This window comes from Heptranchias perlo, chromosome 8, assembly GCF_035084215.1.
Source record: "Heptranchias perlo isolate sHepPer1 chromosome 8, sHepPer1.hap1, whole genome shotgun sequence".
Classification (NCBI taxonomy): domain Eukaryota; kingdom Metazoa; phylum Chordata; class Chondrichthyes; order Hexanchiformes; family Hexanchidae; genus Heptranchias; species Heptranchias perlo.
Genome location: NC_090332.1, coordinates 62,525,515 through 62,550,227, shown reverse-complemented (window position 1 = coordinate 62,550,227; position 24,713 = coordinate 62,525,515). Strand labels below are relative to the sequence as shown.

Below are 24,713 nucleotides of genomic sequence, written 5' to 3'. Positions count from 1 at the left end.
GAATCTGCTTCCACCAACTTTTCAGGCAGCACATTCCAGATCATAACTACTCGCTACATAAAAAAGTTTTTCCTCATGTCGCCTTTGGTTCTTTTGCCATTCACCTTAAATCTGTGTCTTCTGGTTCTTGACCCTTCCGCCAATGGAGACAGTTTCTCTTTATTTACTTTGTCTAAACCCTTCATGATTTTGAACACTTCTATCAAATCTCCTCTCAATCTTCTCTACTCTAAGGAGAACAACCCCAGCTTCTCCAGTCTATCCATGTAACTGAAGTCCCTCATCCCTGGAACCATTCTAGTAAATCTTCTCTGCACCCTCTCTAAGGCCTTCACATCCTTCCTAAAGTGCTGTGCCCAGAATTGGACACAATACTCCAGTTGTGGCTGAACCAGTGTTTGATAAAGGTTCAACATAACTTCCTTGCTTTTGTACACTATAAAGCCCAGGATCCCGTATGCTTTTTTAACCGCTTTCTCAACCTGTCCTCTCACCTTCAAAGATTTGTGCACATATACTCCCAGATCTCTCTGTTCCTGCACCCTCTTTAGAATTGTACCATTTAGTTTATATTGCCTCTCCTCATTCTTCCTGCCAAAATGTATCACTTCGCACTCCTCTGCCATGTGTCCGCCCATTCCACCAGTCTGTCTATATCCTCTTGAAGTCTATCACTATCCTCGTCACTGTTTACTATACTTCCAAGTTTAGTGTCATCTGCAAATTTTGAAATTGTGCCCTGTACACCCAAGTCCAAGTCATTAACGTATAATCAAATAAAATGTGCTCCCAGCACCGATCCCTGGGGAACACCACTGTATACCTTCCTCCAGTCCAAAAAACAACCGTTCACCACTACTCTCTGCCTCTTTTATTCCATGGACTTCAATTTTGCTGACAAGCCTATTATGTGGCACTTTATCAAATGCCTTTTAAAAGTCCATATACACCACATCAATTACATTGCCCTGATCTACTCTCTCTGTTACCTCATCAAAAAACTCAATTAAGTTAGTTAAACACGATTTGCCTTTAACAAATCCGTGCTGGCTTTCCTTTATTAATCCACACTTGTCCAAGTGACTATTAAATTTGTCCCAGATTATTATTTCTAAAAGCTTCCCCACTACCGAGGTTAAACTGACTGGCCTGTAGTTCCTGGGTTTATCCTTACATCCTTTTTTGAACAATGGTGTAATATTTGCAATTCTCCAGTCCTCTGGCACCTCCCCCGTATCCAAGGATGTTTGAAAGACTATGGCTGGGATCTCTGCAGTTTCCCCCCTTTCTTCCCTCAGCAACCTAGGATGCATCCCATCCGGACCAGGTGACTTATCTACTTTAAGTACAGCTAGCCTTTCTAGTACCACCTCTTTATCAATTTTTAGCCCATCCCGTATCTCAATGACCTCCTCTTTTACTGTGACTTTGGCAGCATCTTCTTCCTTGGTAAAAACAGATACAAAGTACTCATTTAGTACCTCAACCATGCCCCCTGCCTCCATGCGTAGATCTCCTTTTTGGTCCCTAATCTGCCCCACCCTCCTCTTATCACCCATTTACTATTTATATACCTATAGAAGACTTTTGGATTCCCTTTTATGTTAACTGCCAGTGTATTGTCATACTCTTTCATTGCCTCTATTATTTCCTTTTTCACTTTCTATATTCAGCCTGATTCTCACTTGTATTATCAATCTGACATCTGTCATACACCCGCTTTTTCTGCTTCATCTTACTCTCTATCTCTTCCGTCATCCAGGGAGCTCTGGCTTTAGTTGCCCTATCTTTCTCCTCGTGGGAACTTACCTAGACTGTTCCTGAACCATCTCCTCTTTCAAGGCCGCCCATTGTTCGATTACAGTTTAGCCTGCCGATCTTTGATTCCAATTGACCCAGGCCGGATCTGTTCTCAACCCACTGAAATTGGCCCTCCTCCAATTGAGTATTTTTACTCTGGGTACTCCTTGTCCTTTTCCATAACTAATCTAAACCTTATGATACTATAATAACTGTTCCCTAAAGTTCCCTTAGTGTCCAATTATCCATCGATCTCAGTCTTGAATATACTCAATGACTGAGCACCCACAGCCCTCCCTCAGCACTGCACTGAAGTGTCAGCCCAGATTACATGCTCAAGTCTCTGGAGTGGCACTGGAACCCACAAACTCCAGAGGGAAGAGTGCTACCACTGAGCCTAGGCTGGAGGGTATCTCAAGTTGACTCACCCTTTGATTTCCCATTCCTCAAAGTAGGGAGATGCCTGGTTTCTACTGTGTTCTGTAACATAAAGCGCTCTTGTTCAGTCTGGGTCTCCTGACCACGACATTTCGCCTAGTGCTGAACTGTGCTGAGAATGCAGGGAAGGGGGAGGTGTAATTGGATGGCACTCACTCAGCGCACTGCCTGAAACGTGTAATTTGAAGACCGTTTTTGAGCATGCGCAGGGAAAGATATTCTCGGAAGGCCCGGCGTGTGCGCAGTGATGTCACCTTGTGGCCCGACGCATGTGCAGGAAGATGATATCAGTGGGTCACCCAAACACCGGTTGTTCATACGTCCAGTGTCCCTAATCACAGTGTATTACATTGAACTATGTGGAATTACATAGAATCTACAGCACAGAACAGGCCATTCGGTCCAACTGGTCTATGCCGGCATTTATGCTCCACACGAGCCTCCTCACACCCCTCTACATCTAATCCTATCAGCATATCCTTCAAGTCCTTTCTCCCTCATGAGTTTATGTTCATGCACTTATGCTATTTGCCTCAGCTGCTCCTTGTCATCGTGAGTTCCACATTCTAACCACTCTTTGGGTAGAGAAGTTTCTCTTGAATTCACAATTGGATTTGTTGGTGACTATCTTATATTTATAGCCTCTAGTTTTGGTCTCCCCCACAAGTGGAAACATCTTCTCTACGTTTACCTTGTCAAACCCTTTCATAATTTTAAAGACCTCTATCAGTTCACCCCTCAGCCTTCTTTTTTCGACAGGAAGAGTCCCAGCCTGTTCAGCCTTTCCTGATATGTCTAACCTCTCAGTTCTGGTATCATCCTTGTGGATCTTTTTTTGCACCTTCTCCAGAGCCTCTGTATCCTTTTTGTAATATGGAGACCACTCTGCACAATACTTCAAGTGTGGCCTGACCAAGGTTCTATACAAGTTTAACATCATTTCTCTGCTTCTCAATTCTATCCCTCTAGAAATGAATCGTTAAAGAGTCGTGTTGCAGGATGGGTAGGTAGGAAGAGTTACTTCTGGCCTGACTGGAAACGCACTGCAAACCATTCCCATTTCACATGTTAGTAAAAACTTGTAACTTAATTGCTTCTTAATACTTAGACCAGTAATCATGTGATTTGGTATAGACACTGAGTGCAGTTTGGACATGTGGTGCACTGATTAGGCCTCCGCTGGAGTATTGCAACCAATTCTGGGCACCACACTTTATGAAGGATGTCAAGGCCTTGGTCAGGGTGCAGAGGAGATTTACCAGAATGGTACCAGAGATGAGGGACTTCAGTGACGTGGAGAGACTAGAGAAGCTGGGGTTGTTCTCCTTAGAGCAGAGAAGGTTAAGGGGAGATTTAATAAAGGTGTTCAAAATTATGCAGGGTTTTGATAGAGTAGACAGGGAGAAACTGTTTCCACCGGCAGGAGGGTCGGTAACCAGAGGACACAGATTTAAGATAATTGGCAAAAGAATCAGAGGGGAGATGAGGAGAATTTTTTTTACACAGCGAATTATGATCTGAAATGTACTGCTTGAAAGGGTGGTGGAAGCAGATTCATTAGTAACTCTCAAAAGGGAATTGGATAAATACTTGAAAAGAAAACATTTGCAGGGCTATTGAGAAAGCGCAGGCCAGTGGGACTAAATGGACAGCTCTTTCAAAGAGCTGACACAGGCACGATGGGCCTAATGGCCTCCTTCTGTGCTGTAAGATTCTATGATTGGACGATTAAGAGTTGGTTGAGAAGTTACCTGTGTAAAGAAAAGTGTTGGTGTGTCCTCCCACTACAACATCAACTCCCATCACTTTCCTTGCAATTTGTTTGTCCGTCTCGAAGCCTGAATGACCCAGGGCGATTATCTTGTTAACACCCAGGGTTGTGAGTTTGTTGACTTCACGCTGCACGGCTTCAATCTCATCCTCGAAGATTAGATGTGGCCCTGGAATCAAAAATAAACATTTGGTGGCCGTTACAAAGCTCCGTAACACAGTGAATCTCGGCTTCAATTAGTACTCACCTGGGTGTGAGAGCATCGGGGTCTCCTTGCTGGTGTATCCAACCAAACCAATCCTCTGTCCATCGACGGTTAGGATCTTATAAGGCTCATAGTAGCCAGAGATGCTTGGTGATAGCTGTTGATCTGTTTTTATATTAGCGCTCAGCACTGGGAAAGAAACATTCTGAAGAAAGGGGTGCAAGAGGCCGTCCACTCCATTGTCAAATTCATGATTCCCCAGAGCCTACAGAATGAACAGCAGTCACGTTACACCGTTAAAAACAAAATACAAACCCATTCAGGGAATCAAAACCGTTCTGCTCGTCGAATTGGATTTAGTCTTGTTCAAAGTTTTTCCTCCCCAGAATCTATATTTTTCTGAATTTGCTAATGTTAGTGACAGTCAGTATGAATGGGGAAGGAGGAAGGAATCCGTTTAAACTGAATGCCGACAATTTCAGACTTGTGGTGTCATTATATGCAGCCTTCTAAGACAGTAATATGGGCTCTGGAAAAGGATTCTAAAAGGCTCTGTCACGTTGAAGTCAAAAAACAATTTTAAGTGCTGACGAGAGTTAAGTACTGCATTACTATTTCATCCGCTGATTCATTTTACTCTGTAGCAACTTACATATCGTAGTTTTATAAAGTCATAGTATGGTACAGCACAGAAGGAGGCCATTCGGCCCATCGTGCCTGTGCCAGCTCTTTGAGAGAGCTACCAATTAGCCCCACTTGCCTGCTCTTTCCCCATAGCCCTGTGAATTTTTTCCCTTCAAGTATTTATCCAATTCCCTTTTGAAAGTTATTATTGAATCTGCTTCCACCGCCCTTTCAGGCAGTGCATTCCAGATTATAACAACTCACTGCGTAAAAAAGTGTTTCCTCATGTCGCCTCTGGTTCTTTTGCCAATCACCTTAAATCAGTGTCCTCTGGTTACTGACCCTTCTGCCAATGGAAACAGTTTCTCCTTATTTAGTCTATCAAAACCGTTCATGATTTTGAACACCTCTATTAAATCTCCCCATAACCTTCTCTGCTCTAAGGAGACCAACCCCAGCTTCTCAAGTCTCTCCACATAACTGAAGTCCCTCATCCCTGGTACCATTCTAGTAAATCTCTTCTGCACCCTCCCTAAGGCCTTGACATCCTTCCTAACGTGTGATGCCCAGAATTGAACACAATACTCCAGCTGGGGCCTAACCAGTGTTTTATCAAGGTTTAGCATAACTTCCTTGCTAGCTATCAGAATAAATTCAAATAAGTAGTTTTAGCCTGAGCTACATGATCTATCAGAGCAGTGTTTTTCCATCTATTGGTGGATAACTGGTGGGAACGCACTGGCCGGCCAATAGTCCTGGCAGGATGCCCACTTTGAGGGCTAGACCTCATTACCAGGCTGCTGGCGGGCTTAGGGTGCCAAATGGGCAACCTCCCTGCAGCTTGCTAGCTCTGGGCCAGTGCAATATCAGGCAACCTGGAAGCCTAACCAGCAAGGTAGGTGCGGGAGGGGGTTGAGAGAGATCACATAGTGGAGAGGGGGGGAGCGGGGAAGGGGGGGGGAGAACCCGTAGTGGCAGTAGCCCACATTATTCTTGTGGAGCCCAAGGAGCACCTATGCTCTACCGGGCACCACAAAAATAATTTTAAACTTACTGTTTTTGGTCCTCTTCAGTTGTACCACCGGGTAAAATTGAGTGGTGTGTGTACACAACACGCTCCGCCCAGTTATCTCCCAAAATGACAATCAGGGTCCTGCGAATCCCGATCCTGCACTCCAGCTGTTATCTGTTAAAATCTGCCCCCAGTCTCTCCAATAGATAGAAAAACACCACTCCAATAGATCATGTAGCTCAGGCTAAAACTACTCATTGAGTTTATTTTTAAGATGTAATTTTTTTTTACAGAGTAATAATGAATCAGAGGGTGAAGTTGTACTGCAGTACTTACATCTCAACAGTACTTAAAACTATTTTCTGAGATCAACATCACAGCCTTTTAGAGTCCTTTTCCGGGGACCTTATTACTGTCTTAGAAATCCTTCAATGGGTCTTCAGCTCCATGGAGCTCTCTCTGACCATTGTGATTTGCATACTAAATGGACCTACCACCTGAAACGGGTGGGTGACCCTGCCGCCCAACGGTAGGCCGCTTTTAGAATGGCATGGGCCAGATGGGGAATGGGAATAGGTCTAAACTTTTCCTCACAATTTTCGGGGTGTTACCTCCCTATTTCTGCCCAGTCGAGCCAGTGAGAACCTTCCCCCAGGAGTATATGCTGAGCCTCCTGTTCTGTTTCTGGTATAATCCAATGGGAAAAGGATGGATTATCAGTCTTGAGGCACGTTACCTCCCCCTCCCATTACACACATTAGGTGAAGTTTGGATCCATTGGAGGCTCAGGCCTGATCATCTGGATGACCCGTCATGGCCACCCACTTGGATGCCCCACCCTCCCAAATGGTGAGCTGCCCACAAGCAGGGTGAGTGGTGTTGGCAGCTTCTCTCTTCTATTTAAATGAGGAGTATCCATGAAATTTGAGGGATCTGACCAAGTGCCAGCTGCTGGGTTATAAATTCCCAAGACAATTTGGGATATTTAAATACAAACGGATCCATCCAACTCTCGCAATCCCTGCGGGCTTTTAATGCTAATATTTCTTTCCCTGCTCCCAACACGTTTCTGTGTAAACATTTTGAGCTCGTTATGGGGTTTGAGTAAACTATTAAAACAAGAGTTGCCCTGAATGTTGTCACTCTGCACCCTGTGTACGGTGTTTTGTATGGTGATACGGTATTAGATGCGGCCGGATGCGTTACAGAGCTGCGTGTTGTCCTCCATTGAGTTTACGCTACTAAGGGGGGATTTAGTGGAGATGCTCAAAATTATGAAGGGTTTTGATAGACTAGATGGGGAGAAACTGTTTCCACTGGCAGGAGGGTCAATAACCAGAGGACACAGATTTAAAACAACTGGCAAAAAAGCCAGCGGGGAGAGGAGGAGATTTTTTTTTATGCAGCATGTTGTTATGATCTGGAATGCACTGCTTGAAAGGGAGGTGGAAGCAGATTCAATAGTAACTTTCAAAAGGCAATTAGATCTCTACTTAAAAAGGAAAAATTTGCAGGGTTATGGGGAAAGATGAGGTTGAGTGGGACTAATTGGTAGCTCTTTCAGAGAGCTGGCATAGGCACAATGGGCCGAATGGCCTCCTTCTGTATTGTATGATTCTATGTTTCTGTGATCGATGGAAGAAAGTCAAGTCTGTTACAATACAACTTTTGACCTTTGCAGCATAATAAAGCAGCCCCCCAGTGAAACAGAATACACGTATTATTTTTATTCTTAGGAAGTTTTTTTTTACATGATTCAAAATCTCTGAAGTAATGCAATGTTCAAATAAATTATACAGTCACATTGATTTACTAATTAAACATTGTGGGTACCCAGCTTCTCAAAAAGAAAATAACCTATTTCCAATCACTAACTCCTGCTTATAGGTAGCACTGGAGTGAAGATTAAGTCAATGATTGAAGTCGAATGAAGATTCAGTTTTGATGGACCATCTGGGTATAGCTCTTCACTCTGATGATGATTGGAGATGGAGATGCAGTAGAAAGAGAGAGAGACAGAGAAGAAAAGAGAGAGAGAAGTAGTTTTGCCCCCGCCAGACATTAATCAAACATTGTTACTAACTTGTGACGAGCACGGCATATCTTTGGCCTCAGTTTTTAAAGACACAGCAGGAGCTGGAACCCTGGATGATTTTTCTCTTCCTTAACCCAGGGAAAAAAGAAAGACCTGCATTTATATAGTGCCTGTCACGACCTCAGGATGCCCCAATACAGCCAATGAAGTACTTTTGTAGAGTAGTCACTGCTGTAATGTGGGAAACACATCAGCCAATTTGCACACAGCAAGGTCCCACAAACAGCAATGTGATAATGACCAAATCATCTGTTTTAGTGATGTTGGTTGAGGGATAAATATTTGCCAGAACACTCGAACTGAGCTGGTATTTATTGAAGAAAAAAGATCGAGAAAAGACGTGGGCCGCACCAATCGCCACCCTGTCTGAGGTGAGATAACTCAGTGCAAAGCAGGTATCGAACGGGTGATATTCCTGGTCTCTCTGGCTCAGCTTGTTTGCATATTTACGCTGATCGCCTCTGCTTTGAGTTCACAGGGTTTTAGCTAGACCTTTACCTTCAACCTGGAAGTGGTCACGTGATCGAAGGGCGCATGCTTAGAAGTCACATGATCAAATGTAATGTGATCAAACCTCTCGGAATATGTCCCACCAGAGTTGGCAACCCTAGTGGGACACAGAGCTTCAACACTGTACAAGCATTTTGGAACTGCCCCCCTCATAAAAAAACTCAGCCATTGAAAGAATCTCGCTGAGCACCAGGTACAGAAATGAATTTTGATCAAATCCTAGGTATCAAAGAAAATTGTTGTTTTTCACAAATAACTCCAAATAGTGAACCTGGGAACTTTAGGCAGTCAGTAAGTGTGTTGTGATATTTCCATTTCCTACACCATGACCTGTCTGAATCACACCATTGATTTTCAACCAAACTGTGTGTAAGTTTGTTCTCTGGCCTTCCTGCCACTGGAAACTCGATGAGACAGTCCAAACTGGGTTTGATGTGGAGATGCCGGTGATGGACTGAGGTGGACAAACGTAAGGAGTCTTACAACACCAGGTTATAGTCCAACAGCTTTATTTGGAATCACAAGCTTTCGGAGCTTTCCTCCTTCGTCAGGTGAGTGTAGGATTGCGTAAATGCACAGCCTATATAGTCAGAGAACAATGCCTGGTGATTACAGATAATCTTTCCAACTGCCCGTTATCTCACCTCGGCAGAGAGATAATCAAAGCAATCAAAGGAGTGGAATGGTGTTCAGACAGAGAAACATTACATCGCAGACTACTGAATACACAAGCGGTCAGAACACAAAGACAGAGAGAGAGAGAGAGAGACACCCGAAAGGCAACGAAAGAAAGAGAATGACCAGTTATATTAAAAACAGATAACTTTTTTTTGCTGGTGGGGTTACATGTAGCGTGACATGAACCCAAAATCCCGGTTGAGGCCGATAATACAACTGATCATTCTCTCTCTTTCGCTGCCTTTCGGGTATCTCTCTCTCTTTCTCTCTCTGTCTTTGTGTTATGACCGCTTGTGTATTCAGTAGTCTGCGATGTAATGTTTCTCTGTCTGAACACCATCCACGCCTTTGATTGCTTTGATTATATCTATGCCGAGGTGTGATAAAGGGCAGTTAGAAAGATAATCTATAATCACCAGGCATTGTTCTCTGACTATATATACTGTGCATTTACGCAATCCTACACTCACCTGACGAAGGAGGAAAGCCCCGAAAGCTTGTGATTCCAAATAAAGCTGTTGGACTATAACCTGGTGTTGTAAGACTCCTTACAAACTGGGTTTGGATAGAGAGAGAGAGAGAGAGAGAAATGGCAATAGAGAGAGAGAGGGTGCGAGAGTGAGAGGGCGAGAGAGAGAAAGGGCGAGAGAGTGAGAGAGGGGGAGAGGGCGAGAGAGAGAAAGGGCGAGAGAGTGAGAGAGGGGGAGAGAGTGAGAGAGGTCGAGAGAGTGAGAGAGGGTGCGAGAGTGAGAGAGGGCTGCGAGAGTGAGAGGGCGAGAGAGAGAAAGGGCGAGAGAGTGAGAGAGGGGGAGAGAGGGCAAAAGCGAGAGACGGCAAGAGAAAGAGGGCGAGAAAGAGAGTGTAAGAGGAAAAAAAAGGGTGAGAGAGGGTGAGAGAGAGAGGGTGAGCGGGCGAGAGAGAAAGTGCAAGAGAGCAATAAAGGGCAAGGGAGAGAGGGCAAAAAAGAAAGGGTGAGAAAAGGGCGAGAGAGAGTGGGCAAGAGAGAGAGCGTGAGAAAGAGGGCATGAGAGAGAGGGTGACAGAGTGAGAGGATGAGAGAAAGAAACGGCGAGAGAGACGGCAAGTGAGACGGCGAGAAAGGGCAAAAGGGAGGGAGGGCAAAAGAGAGTGAGAGAAAGAGGGTGAGAGAAAGAGAGGGCGAGAGAGAGAGGGCGAGAGAAAGAAGGCAAGAGAGAGGTTGAGAGAAAGAGGGCAAGAGAGAGGGCTAGAGAGAGGGCGAGAGAGGGCAAGAAAAAGAGAGAAAGAGCAAGAGAGGTGTCGAGAGAGAGGGCAAGTGAGAGGGTGAGAGAGAGAGCAAGAGAGAGAGGGAAAGAGAGAGGGCGAGAGAGAGAGGGTGAGAGAGACGGCGAGAGAGGAGGCGAGAGACAGAGGGTGTGAGAGAGAGAGAGGAGAAGAGAAAGAGGATGAGAGAGAGACAAAAACACGAACAGATAGACAGAGACCATCAGCACTGAGCTGATTTCTTAAAGGATCACAGCAATCCAGGAGTAAAAATAAAAGTCACGCCATTAATATGATTTTAACTCCAGGTTATCCTGACAGGTTTAACCCTTCCCATGGCAAGGAAAGGTTTATTTGTCCAGACAGTGCCGAGGTTTGAGTTCTGCTGACGTACAATTATTTGGCAGTACTTTACGTGCTTTGATGTAGAAATTAGATTGATTTGGGCTACATGGCTAGTTCCAGCTGGCTAAACGCCCTTTAAAGATGATTCTTAGCCAAGGGAAATGCATATTTTAAAAACATGCTCCCACTTCCAAATTGGAGCAAGAGGAAATAAGGTGATGAAACAATCTCAGGAAAAAAGTTTTAGAAATAAGGATAGGTTATACATCACAAATTTCCCAAGAAAAAATGGGAATAGAGAGAGAAAGTGGGAATAAAGAGAAAATTGGAATAGAGAATGGAATTCATGAGACAATGCAAAAGAGTTAGAATGAAAATAGAGAGAGAGAATGAGAATGGAGAGATTGGGAATCAAGGGAGAATGGGAATAAAGGGGGAAATGGGAATAGAGGTATAATGGGAATGTAGGAGCAGAATGGGAATAAAGGGAGAGAATGGGAAAAAAGGGAGATATTGGGAATGGATAGATAATGGGAATAAAGGGAGAATGGGAATAAAGAATGAGAATAGAAAGATTGGGAATAAAAGGAGAATGGAAATAAAGGGAGAAAACAGGAATAAAGGACGAGAATGGGAATAAAGAGAATCAGAATAGAGAATGTGGAAAATAGGAATGAGAGAGTGAGTAGAATTAAGTGTTTGAAATGATTAGTTTTAAACATATATTCCAGATCTATAAGGTTAAATTAGTTATAAAACAGGTTAATTGCAATATTTAGGCTTGTTTCAGCATCAGAATGGTCCAGGGAGGTTGTAATTTCTTTGGCATTCTAGGGGTTAAATAGGTGAGGGTAGATATTCTGCTGAGGAATAAATCCTATAAAACGTGTTCATCCTTTTACTTTAACAGTCATTTCTACATTTTGCAGATCACCTAGTAAAAAGAAAGGACAAAGGAAGTGATGTCTCGCTTTGACTCTCCCGGTTGCCATGGTGATGTATTTTGGCAGGCTTACCTCCAAAATGAACACTGATGGGATGGAGGGATTGAAGAGAAGAGTGCCGGCCATGATTCGACAATAGACTCACTGTGACAAAGGTGGGGGCGGGGGAGGGGAGATGGACGTAATCCTTCCAGCGTCGAAACCTGGTTTAATAATCTGGGTGTTAATTGATGAGTTTACTCGTTAGCAACACCTTTTCCGATTGGTGCGAAATGAGAACGCGCCACTCGTCACATTCTGGGCTCTGGAAGGACTAGAAGATTAACTATTAAAGCCAATTCTCACATGATTGGACAACGATGAAGGAGAACATAGGTCAGTAAAAGAGTTTGCAGTTAGAATAGCTCTACACAAGGTTAAAAAAATTAAATCAAAAAGTTAAAGAAAAAAAATTAGGGAATGGGAAAGAAGAGAGAATTGGGGAAATGGAATGACAGAGAAACCGCAAATCAATAGTTTTTCAATTAACATTGGTTTTGGCGACTTCTTTTCATTGTTTATGATTTTGTGTTATCTTTACTACTCTAATATAGAATCACAGAATCATACAGCACAAAAGGAAGCCATTCAGCCCATTGTGCCTGTGCTGGCTCTTTGAAAGAGCTATCCAATTAACTCCACTCCTCTGCTCTTTCCCCATAATCCTGACAAGTTTCGTAAGTTAACAGCTCACGCTCTATGCTGAAACAATCACTGATATGTGGAGAGACTTGAGAAGTTGGGATTGTTCTCCTTAGAGCAATGAAGGTTAAGGAGAGATTTATTAGCCGTGCAAATTTCTCCTTTTCAAATAGATCCAATTCCCTTTTGAAAGTTACTATTGAATCTGCTTCCACCACCCTTTCAGGTAGTGCATTCCAGATCATAACAACTCGCTGCGTAAAAAAATTCTCCTCATCTCCCCTCTGGTTCTTTTGCCAATTACCTTAAATCTGTGTCCTCTGGTTATGGATCCTCGTACCACTGGAAACAATTTCTCCCTATTTACTCCATCAAAACCCATCATAATTTTGAACACCTCTAATAAATCTCCCCTTAACCTTCATTGCTCTAAGGAGAACAATCCCAACTTCTCAAGTCTCTCCACATATCAGTGATTGTTTCAGCATAGAGCGTGAGCGATTAACTTATGAAACTTGTCAGGATTATGGGGAAAGAGCAGGGGAGCGGAATTAATTGGATAGCTCATTCAAACTGCCAACACAGACATGATGGGCCAAACAGCCTCCTTCTGTGCTGTAAGATTCTTTGATTCTCAGCTCAAGGAATCAGGAATGTTCCTGGATCGGTCAGCGGTCTAAAAGTGGAAAACTGTTGGAAGAAATAGATAATATAGATACAAGTAGGTTATTCCACTTGACCAAAGATCTAGAGGACACACATACATGTATGAAGGGGGTTTTTTAACTCCTGGGTGGAAAGTCAGTGAGATCTGTGGGCCACCCACCCGGGACCTGTAGTGAGAGGCCCTGGTCCATTTTAATGGCCAGGCCTCATTGACATTCCGCCGGCCAGCTGCCCTCTTGGGCGTCCAGAGGCAGCTCACTGGCTTTGGGCCTGTGAGGTAAGTCTGGGGGGGTGGGGGAAGGGGGGTGGAGTCGTAAGGGTTTTGCATGGCCAGGTACCGAGGACAGGAGGAGTCCTCCTGCTCCGCCAGGCCCCACAAAGATAAGTTTTAAACATTCCGACAGGGCGCCTCTGCTGGGTGTTCACCAGGTTTTAGTGAGCGGAGTGCCCGAGCTGTGGACGCTTCGCTCAGCAGGCTGTTAAAATCGCCTGAGTCAGGCAGGCGCCTCAAATGCCCAAGTCCACCAGGCGAAGGGAGTTAAAATTCCCCCCGCAGTTACAATAACAGATTAGAAGGTATTGTTTCCCCCCCACAGAACTGTGGCCATGTAAAGTGGTGTCCCAGCCAAACCAAATAATACTAGGCCAACAACTGATAGTTTTGTCGACACACTGGTGCCATGAAACTAACTCCTGAGGCCACATCAATTGTGTGAATTCAACAATCAAACAAGGGTTTAGTGAGAGGCCTCAGCAAAGGGCCAAGGCCTACAGTACAGGGCGTCCCCTAGTTGCGGAGATATTATCAGTCGGAGCCTGAGAATTCAGAAACATTTCTTTGATACCAGGTAGTACGGATGGTTCAATTAACATCAGCCAGTTAGAACCAGGCTGGTGAGGTCAGTCTGAAGAGGTAGATGGTAACCATGGCTGCTGCTGCTGAATGTTGCCTACATGTTGTGGTAAATCGAGTTACTATTGCACAATTTGATGATGGATTATTGAGGATTCTAAAATAGAGGCAGTGGAGGAAGTGCAAAAAAAATTTACACAAATGATACCAGAACTGAAAGGTTGTAACAATAAGGAAAGACTGAACAGGCTGGGGCCCTTTTCTCCAGTAAAGAGAAGGTTGAGGGGTGACCTGATAGAGGTCTTTAAAATTATGAAGTGGTTCAATAGGGTGGATTTAGAGAAGATGTTTCCACTTATGGGGAGTCCAAAACTGGAGGTTATAAATATAAGATAGTCACTAATAAATCCAATAAGGAGTTCAGGAGAAACATCTTTACCCAGAGAGTGGTTAGAATGTGGAACTCGCTACTACATGGAGTGGCTGAGGTGACTAGCATTGATACATTAAAGGGGAAGCTAGATAAGTACATGAGGAAGAAAGGAATAGAAGGATATGTTGACAGGGTGAGATAAAGTAAGGTGGGAGGAGGCTTGCGTGGAGTTCAAACACTGGCATAGGCCAGATGGGCGGAATGGCCTGTTTCTTTTTGTGAAATTATATGTAAATCTATTCTATGTAAAATAAAACATGAGAACAACATAATACAATGTGGGTGCCCCATATTATTGGGCATGGAAGCCTAAGGCCAAGGTGTGCTGGAGCCGCCCAGTGCACCTGAATGCTTGTGGCGGCTGCAAAGGATCTCAAAGCCTGCGTCTGGTTTGTTAGGACTCTGACCTTCATGTACAATAGGCAGCTGCTCATTAAACAGCTGGAGCATCTGAGCCTCTGTGGCACGGCCTCTCTTTGGAACAGGTGCTGAAGGGGAGGCCACCTTCAGAAAAAAATAATTCTGATATCCCTGCTGCTCTTGCCTGGTGCTCCTCCTGCCCCCTTGTGCCACCTCCTCTTCTGTGCCCTTTCTTCCGATGCTACAAAATTGCCGGCCATCCAGCAGCCCTTTGCTGGCAGTTAACACCCAACACTGTGGTCCTGGCAAGAGCACTTTATGCACATGAGCTGACCCAGCGTCATCTGGCGAGGTCAGCTCACATGCATGGGTACACACCGCACCTGCACAGGGCCAGTGGCGCTGTGCGTGATCACATTATCGGCCTTGCGGGTTACAGAATGAAAAGGATATGTGCGCCAAGCTAGAAAATGAGCAAAAGGGTTTCAGAAAATCTGACAAGGCTGCAGAAAAAAGATGGCAATAGAAAAACGCTCCTGAATGTAAACCTGTGACATGTGAAAACAAGTTCTTACATTGCAAGTGCAGTGGGATATGGCTTGTAACTGAAGCTGTAGGTACATCACTTTAAGTACATAAAGATGTTGGACTATAACCTGGTGTTGTGCGACTCCTTACATAAAGATGGAGGATAGACGTGTTGAAAGTACAGGATTTACTTTCAATGGAGGGTCGGGGGGCACTGGGGGAAATGGTCTTCATCACTACACCACTGATTTTATTATTTTTGTAAATCATTTTACTTCAGAGATGGCTGGAGTCACACCCTCAGTTTCACCTAGTTTACAACTGCTGAGTCCTTATAAGGAGATACTTATTGTGAAAATATCTTAATGATGACCCTCCGACCTGTGGGGATCAGCCCTGACCACGATTATTGGTATGGGAAAGCCTATTACAACAGCCATGTTAAAAAGGGGAGTGTCACTGGGAAGAAACTATTGCAATTTTCAGGAAGAAACGAGCAACATGTCACAATGCTGCAAGTTCTTTCTTTTGATCGTGGGAAATAAGAAAGACAGTTTTTGCTTTCGTCTGATCAAACAATATAGAAAGAAAAAGGAAGTTCACTCAGTACCGTCAGTTTTCAAAGTATGAGAAGTATAGAATGACAGGAAGAAACAGAAATGAAGTCCCCTGATGAATAAATGATACCGGTTTCTTGTCGTACTGTGCAACACCCTCACTTTCTATTGACTGTGAATCTGCTCTCATTAAATCCTGTCTGAAGAAATGGGAAGAAGAGGAAGAGAGAGAACGAGAAAGAACAGGAACCATCCGCAGAGCAAGTTAAATCGGAACGCTCCAGCAATTCTAAGACACAGACAGTAATCAAACCATCACCACTCCTTTAATATACAACTAGAAAACCACAAATATACATCTTTCTACCAAACACAAAACAACTCGATTGCTTTATTCTGCTGTTGACAATCATTTACAAATGTGATCTCCGCCAATCCACATCATGGTCAAAGAGGCTTTTTTTCTGTTTGTCATTTTTTTGAAAGTCTCGCGTTAACATGTAATTTTATTAAATCAGAGGGGCAAAATCAAATCAAACATAATATTCAGTCTCCTGTTTCAGAGAAATCGAGCTTGCTGCTAAATAATAATCCACTAGAATAACGCCTGGTGTTCCAACGGGGTCGATTTTAGCATCTGCGATCGGGTGCGTTCCTGGCGAGGGGGCTCCGAAAATCGGGGATTCCTGGGGCGGGTCAGAAGCCCGGCTCCTACCCACCCACTTCCGGGTTTCCCACAGACGCGCTGACATGCGCGCGCACCCCCCGCATGTGGGACTCCCGCCGGCAATTAAAGCCAGCGGGGTGCCACTTTAAGTATTTATTTAGGTTATTTCAGGTCGTTTACAGACCTGATTAACGTGATATTTTAGGAGGGTTGGGATTTTACAAACAACTGGGACTGTTTCCCGTACTGGGGGAAACACTCCCAGTTCAAATGGACGTGTTTCAGCCATCAGCCTGTGGCAGCTGCAAAGGTCCATTTGACAGGTGGGCGGGGGGGTAGAGACCATCACTTATTGCAGGAGGCCACTCTGTCACTTGGGACAAAGTTTGGCCTCCACCACCCTCCTCCTAACAACAAAATTCACCAACTTACAAACTTATCCCGGGGTCCAGAGACATGTACCTACCTTGCGGACCCCCTCAGATGTACATCTTGCGGATGGGGGCCGCCGTAGCTGCAGTCATGACCTCCTCGGAGGGCGAACAGCATCACCAGCCTCGCCGGCCACGCCGTCCACCTCTGACACGTGGAGCTCCACAACACAGTGCTGTGACACATCCACCTGTACAGCAGGAGGGAGGGCAACCGCAGAGAGAGATGCGTCGGAGAGGGCACTCCCCTCCCCACAGGCTCCACAGACCGAGGCTCAGCTTCCTGGACCTCTCTGAGCAGCAGTGCACACGGAGGCTCAGAGTCACTCGACATGTAGTCGTGGACATCTGCAGCCTCCGTCCTGCTGAGCTGCTCGCGGCTGGCCTGAGCACCATCTTCTTACCTGTCGCATTCAAAGTCACCACTGCCCTCAACAACTTCTCCTCTGCATCCTTCCAGGGTGCCACCGGGGACATCGCCGACGTCTCTCAGCCGTCTGCACAAAAGAGCCCTGCAAATACACCTACACCCACTCTGCAGTGACACAATGGGTGGCATCAGTTGTGGGTCTTCATTGTGATCCTCAGGAAAGGGCATTATTGCACAAACCAGACAAGATTCGCAAAGACGTGGCAGTAGTGGTGCCAATATAATATGTAATGTGAGTTGCTCAGAAATTAAATATAAGTAAAAACCATGACAAACCTTCAAACACCCTTGTGCATCCCCTTCATGCTCACGACATGTTTGCCTTACGCTGCCTACTGCACATATGTGATGCATGCTCTGTGGCTGCAGCACAGGTAGTGGCAGGTTGAGTGAGGCTGACTGTGAAAGAGATGCACGAGAGGGTGAGTATGAGATAGAGCCATGAGATTGTATGAGGATTGGGTTGAGTGGTAGTGGTGGGATGAGTACTGGCGAGGTGAGTAAGTGCAGGTAAGATGAGGATGAGGTTTGAGTGGGTGTGAGGGGTGATGTGACAGAATAGTGTTGGCAGTGCGGAAGGAGGTGTGGGGTGGGGGTGGTGATGTGGCAGATGGAGTGTAGGGGAATGAGTAAGTGTACTCACTTTGGCTGACCTACTGAGGTCATTGCAGTGCCTCCTGCACTGTGTGCAGGTGGGCGATATGTTGGTGGTGCAGGTGACCTCCTCTGCCACCTGGAGACAGGCCTTCCTGGTGGCAGAGGCAGGCCGCTTCCTCCCGCCCGCCGGGGGGGGGGGGGGGATGACCTCTGTCCTCCCCCGCCTCCTCACCCCATCCAATGATACCTGGAGTGAGGCATCATTAAACCTGGGAGCAGCCTTCCCCCTGGGCTGCTCCATGCTGTAATTTATCCGATTTCTTGCAGCATCAGTCAGTGGAGGACTGCCCCTTTAAATAGAGCTCCTCCAGCTGACAGACCTTACTGCGCATGAACAGCCCGCCCGACGCGCAGATCAGCAGTGGGGAACCCGGAACAAGAGGTAAGTGGATCCAATTAGCCTGATTTCACCGGACGTGTTACCCACGCGCCCAATCCCCGCCACCCCCCCCCCCCCCCCCCCCGGCTGCGAACCCGCCGCCCTGGTAATATCGGGCCCAACAAGTTTAAAATGAAGCATCCGTATCTGTTTACCAACATCGCTCAAAGATTTACAAGCCTCCCAATCAAATAATTTTGAATCAGGTCACATTTCAATGAATAAGCACAACTTTAACAGATGGGGCACGGTTTTAAAAGAAAAGTGCGGGTGCGTTGGGAGCAGGGGGGCAAAGAAAATCGGGTTTTTGAGGAGCGGGCAGAAATCGCAGCTCCCGAAGAACGCACACTGGGTGCGTGCGCTGTTTCAAACCCAGAATTCCCGCTGGCAATTAAAGCCGGCCGGATGATGTTTAAATCAGTAATTCAAGGGCTTCAGTGCTCCCAGGAAGACAGGGCCTTATTGTCCTTGCGCTAAAATGTTCTGGTGGTTGAGCCATCACTGACCTTACACTAACATGAGCCGGTTACTCTATCTGTATTAACACGAGTCTATCACTGATCTCACACTAACAGGAGTCTATCACTGATCTCACACTAACACGAGTCTATCTCTGATCTCACACTAACACGAGTCTATCGCTGATCTCACACTAACACGAGTCTATCTCTGATCTCACACTAACATGAGTCTATCGCTGATCTCACACTAACATGAGTCTATCACTGATCTCACACTAACACGAGTCTATCTCTGATCTCACACTAACATGAGTCTATCTCTGATCTCACACTAACAGGAGTCTATCACTGATCTCACACTAACATGAGTCTATCGCTGATCTCACACTAACATGAGTCTATCACTGATCTCACACTAACATGAGTCTATCTCTGATCTCACACTAACATGAGTCTATCGCTGATCTCACACTAACATGAGTCTATCTCTGATCTCACACTAACACGAGTCTATCTCTGATCTCACACTAACACGAGTCTATCTCTGATCTCACACTAACATGAGTCTATCTCTGATCTCACACTAACAGGAGTCTATCACTGATCTCACACTAACATGAGTCTATCGCTGATCTCACACTAACATGAGTCTATCACTGATCTCACACTAACATGAGTCTATCTCTGATCTCACACTAACATGAGTCTATCGCTGATCTCACACTAACATGAGTCTATCACTGATCTCACACTAACATGAGTCTATCGCTGATCTCACACTAACATGAGTCTATCTCTGATCTCACACTAACATGAGTCTATCTCTGATCTCACACTAACACGAGTCTATCGCTGAACTCACACTAACACGAGTCTATCTCTGATCTCACACTAACATGAGTCTATCGCTGATCTCACACTAACATGAGTCTATCACTGATCTCACACTAACACGAGTCTATCACTGATCTCACACTAACATGAGTCTATCACTGATCTCACACTAACATGAGTCTATCTCTGATCTCACACTAACATGAGTCTATCTCTGATCTCACACTAACATGAGTCTATCACTGATCTCACACTAACACGAGTCTATCTCTGATCTCACACTAACACGAGTCTATCACTGATCTCACACGAACACGAGTCTATCTCTGATCTCACACTAACACGAGTCTATCACTGATCTCACACTAACACGAGTCTATCTCTGATCTCACACTAACACGAGTCTATCTCTGATCTCACACTAACATGAGTCTATCACTGATCTCACACTAACACGAGTCTATCTCTGATCTCACACTAACATGAGTCTATCAGTGATCTCACACTAACACGAGTCTATCGCTGATCTCACACTAACATGAGTCTATCACTGATCTCACACTAACATGAGTCTATCGCTGATCTCACACTAACACGAGTCTATCGCTGATCTCACACTAACACGAGTCTATCGCTGATCTCACACTAACACGAGTCTATCGCTGATCTCACACTAACACGAGTCTATCACTGATCTCACACTAACACGAGTCTATCACTGATCTCACACTAACACGAGTCTATCACTGATCTCACACTAACACGAGTCTATCGCTGATCTCACACTAACACGAGTCTATCGCTGATCTCACACTAACACGAGTCTATCGCTGATCTCACACTAACACGAGTCTATCGCTGATCTCACACTAACACGAGTCTATCGCTGATCTCACACTAACATGAGTCTATCGCTGATCTCACACTAACATGAGTCTATCTCTGATCTCACACTAACACGAGTCTATCTCTGATCTCACACTAACATGAGTCTATCAGTGATCTCACACTAACACGAGTCTATCGCTGATCTCACACTAACATGAGTCTATCGCTGATCTCACACTAACACGAGTCTATCGCTGATCTCACACTAACACGAGTCTATCGCTGATCTCACACTAACACGAGTCTATCACTGATCTCACACTAACACGAGTCTATCGCTGATCTCACACTAACACGAGTCTATCGCTGATCTCACACTAACACGAGTCTATCGCTGATCTCACACTAACACGAGTCTATCACTGATCTCACACTAACACGAGTCTATCGCTGATCTCACACTAACACGAGTCTATCGCTGATCTCACACTAACACGAGTCTATCGCTGATCTCACACTAACACGAGTCTATCGCTGATCTCACACTAACACGAGTCTATCGCTGATCTCACACTAACATGAGTCTATCTCTGATCTCACACTAACACGAGTCTATCTCTGATCTCACACTAACATGAGTCTATCGCTGATCTCACACTAACATGAGTCTATCACTGATCGCTCACTAACATGAGTCTATCACTGATCTCACACTAACATGAGTCTATCTCTGATCTCACACTAACATGAGTCTATCTCTGATCTCACACTAACACGAGTCTATCTCTGATCTCACACTAACACGAGTCTATCACTGATCTCACACTAACACGAGTCTATCTCTGATCTCACACTAACACGAGTCTATCTCTGATCTCACACTAACATGAGTCTATCACTGATCTCACACTAACACGAGTCTATCTCTGATCTCACACTAACACGAGTCTATCGCTGATCTCACACTAACACGAGTCTATCGCTGATCTCACACTAACATGAGTCTATCACTGATCTCACACTAACACGAGTCTATCGCTGATCTCACACTAACATGAGTCTATCACTGATCTCACACTAACATGAGTCTATCGCTGATCTCACACTAACACGAGTCTATCGCTGATCTCACACTGACACGAGTCTATCACTGATCTCACACTAACACGAGTCTATCACTGATCTCACACTAACACGAGTCTATCACTGATCTCACACTAACACGAGTCTATCACTGATCTCACACTAACATGAGTCTATCACTGATCTCACACTAACACGAGTCTATCGCTGATCTCACACTGACACGAGTCTATCGCTGATCTCACACTAACACGAGTCTATCACTGATCTCACACTAACACGAGTCTATCACTGATCTCACACTAACACGAGTCTATCACTGATCTCACACTAACATGAGCCGGTCAATTTCAATGCTTTGGGACATCCTGAGGTCATGAAAGCCGCCAAATAAATGCAAGTTCTTTCTTTTTTATTTCACTGAGGATCATTGCCTTCTGAAGCAGAGTACCACAACATACCAGAACACTTCAAAAGGGAGCTGGACAATTTCTTTGGAGAGCAGGACATTATTAGTTACAGAGCGTAAATTGTGGGTTAAGAAAGAAAGACTTGCATTTATATAACTTCTTCCATGGCCCCAGGGTGTCGCAAAGCACTTCACAGCCAATGAAATACTTTGGAAGTGCAGTTGCTGTTGTAATGCAGGAAACACGGCAGCGATTTGCACGCAGCCAAGTACCTTAAACAGCAATGAGATAAATGTCCAGCTCATTTAGTTTTTTGTGATGTTGTTTGACAGATTGGCTGGGAGCGAACTCCCCTGTTCTTCTTCGAAATTGTGCCATGCAAGCTTTTACATCCACCTGAAAGGGCAGACAGGGCCTTGGTTTATTGTTTCATCCAAAAGGCCTCACCTCCAAAAGTGCAGCACTCCCTCAGTACTGCGCTGGACTATCAGCCTGGGTTATGTGCTCAAATCTTTGGAGTGGGGCTTAAACCCAGGACCTTCTAACCCACAGGGAAGAGGGCTACCACTGAGCCACAGCTGACACTTGGGTTAGCTGGAATTAGAAGGATTTATAGGTTTGCTGTGCCTTCCGGGAATCTTGATCGCCTTAAGAAGTCAGAGAAGAATTTCCCAGAGTTTTTCCTGCATTAGCCTCAGGTTTTCTTCCTCTCACTTTTTGTGTCCCCCAGGAGATTATGTGACTGGACAAGGGGCTGTCATCCAGATACTTCTATTGCTGCAGTATTCAACAGGTAGTTTTCCCACCACAAATTCACCAAGTGGGGGGTCAGGGAAGAGGGTGTTTCAGATTTCTCATGATATCAGCATGCCTCTGTCACTTTGCAGCACACCATCACTGTCACACCTTCTATCACTTTTTCTGCTCTCCAGCTATTTGAGTGGCCTTAAAAGTTAATGCACCATTTCAAAGCGATCTCCGGAATAGACTGATTACATAACAGGATGCTCTGTGGCTTGAATGCTAGCAGTAGCTGTTGCAGCACATCTGTTTCACAAGCTTCAGATCATTTATCATCAGCATTCATCTTCTCACCTAAATAAAACAAACAGTCATCTTCCTGCTTTTCCACCGACGGAGTCACAATCCTGTATAGTTCATACACTTGCTTCCTTTTTCTCTCTGAGCAACACCAGCATACACTGCATGCTTTGTCCAAACAGAACAGAGACTTTCAAATCCAGAACCTTTAACGACACTCTTCTCCTCCATCTGTGTTCTCATTGCTGGGCCAATCTCTGAACAATTTGTCCCTGTTCGTTCAAAGACTTCCCAGTGTTGATGGAGAGAACAAAATTTCTCTGACCCATCTCCTATAAGGTGTCTCTGACCCATCTCCTATAAAGTGTCTCTGACCCATCTCCTATAAAGTGTCTCTGACCCATCTCCTATAAAGTGTCTCTGACCCACCTACTGCAAAATGTCTCTGACCCATCTCCTATAAAGTGTCTCTGACCCATCTCCTATAAAGTGTCTCTGACCCATCTCCTTTAAGTGTCTCTGACCCATCTCCTATAAAGTGTCTCTGACCCACCTACTGCAAAATGTCTCTGACCCATCTCCTATTAAGTGTCTCTGACCCATCTTCTATAAAGGGTCTCTGACCCATCTCCTGCAAAGGGTCTCTGACCCATCTCCTGCAATGTGTCTCTGACCCATCTCCCGCCCTAAACTGATGAAGGGTATACACCCGAAACTGATGAAGGGTATATACCTGAAACTAGCGAGGGGTATACACCTGAAACTAGCGAGGGGTATACACCTGAAACTAGAGAGCGGTATACACCTGAAACTAGCGAGGGGTATACACCTGAAACTAGCGAGCGGTATACACCTGAAACTAGCGAGGGGTATACACCCGAAACTGATGACGCTGTTTTTCTCCTTACAGATGCTGACTGACCTGCTGTACATTTTCAGCATTTGCAATCGTTTCCTTTTTTATTTCCAAGAAATAGCTCAGCACTAAATTCACATAAATATCTTTCAATGTACAATTTCACCTGAGTTGCATTGTTTTATTTGAATAGAGATTTATTTAAATGTCTAAATAATTTCCAAACCATTCCTTAGATTAATTTCTGTATTTTTAACAAAATTTCACTTTGTTTCCAACAATGTCAAAAATCCATCAGCGCAATAATAAATTCTCTACAGTTATAACACTCATCTCGCTAGAAAACTGCACGTCTTCCAAGTTATCCCAAGCAACACTACGGGAGATCCCATTGTAATACAGAACCCACCGCTTATAGCGGGCGAGTTCACACGTACGTGATGGCTGGTCTAATGGGTCTAATAGTGCTGTTACAATACTCTACTATATAACAAGAATGTTGTAGATAACTATTGAGTAAACTAAACAAGACCAAGTGCAATGCAACTAGCTTTATTTAAACTGCAGTTGGGGCTCAGTACAAACTGTAACCCCAAACCACTAGGAGGGGATTAGAAGGATTTAAGTACACAAAAGGTAACTGAACATTAATGAGGTGCTATTTACTTATGTTTGTTTGTGCATTCATTACACCTTAACGAGGTGCGAACTAGTGAGTAAGCACAGATATTTCTGCCCGAAATACACAGACCATTCAAGACGCTATTACCGGCAACTTTGAAATTGACGTCAATGTGAATGGATAATGCCTATTGCTTTTTGGCCAATATAAGCAACTGCCCATTTTAAACGTGGACATTTTAAGTGGTGGGGACTGTTCTATTAAAAATGGTG

General features: G+C 44.7%; 1 protein-coding gene across 1 annotated transcript in view; it reads right to left on the bottom strand.

The window, feature by feature from the left end:
* Window positions 1-24,713, bottom strand: part of LOC137324643 (5'-nucleotidase-like) — a 78,223-nt gene that overhangs the window by 35,891 nt on the left and 17,619 nt on the right. Inside the window, exons 2-3 of the mRNA XM_067989186.1 lie at window positions 4,257-4,479; window positions 3,990-4,178 (exon numbers count right to left, since the gene is read on the bottom strand). Of these exons, the coding sequence (XP_067845287.1) occupies window positions 3,990-4,178; window positions 4,257-4,479 (412 nt within the window). The remainder of the gene's footprint in view (window positions 1-3,989; window positions 4,179-4,256; window positions 4,480-24,713) is intronic.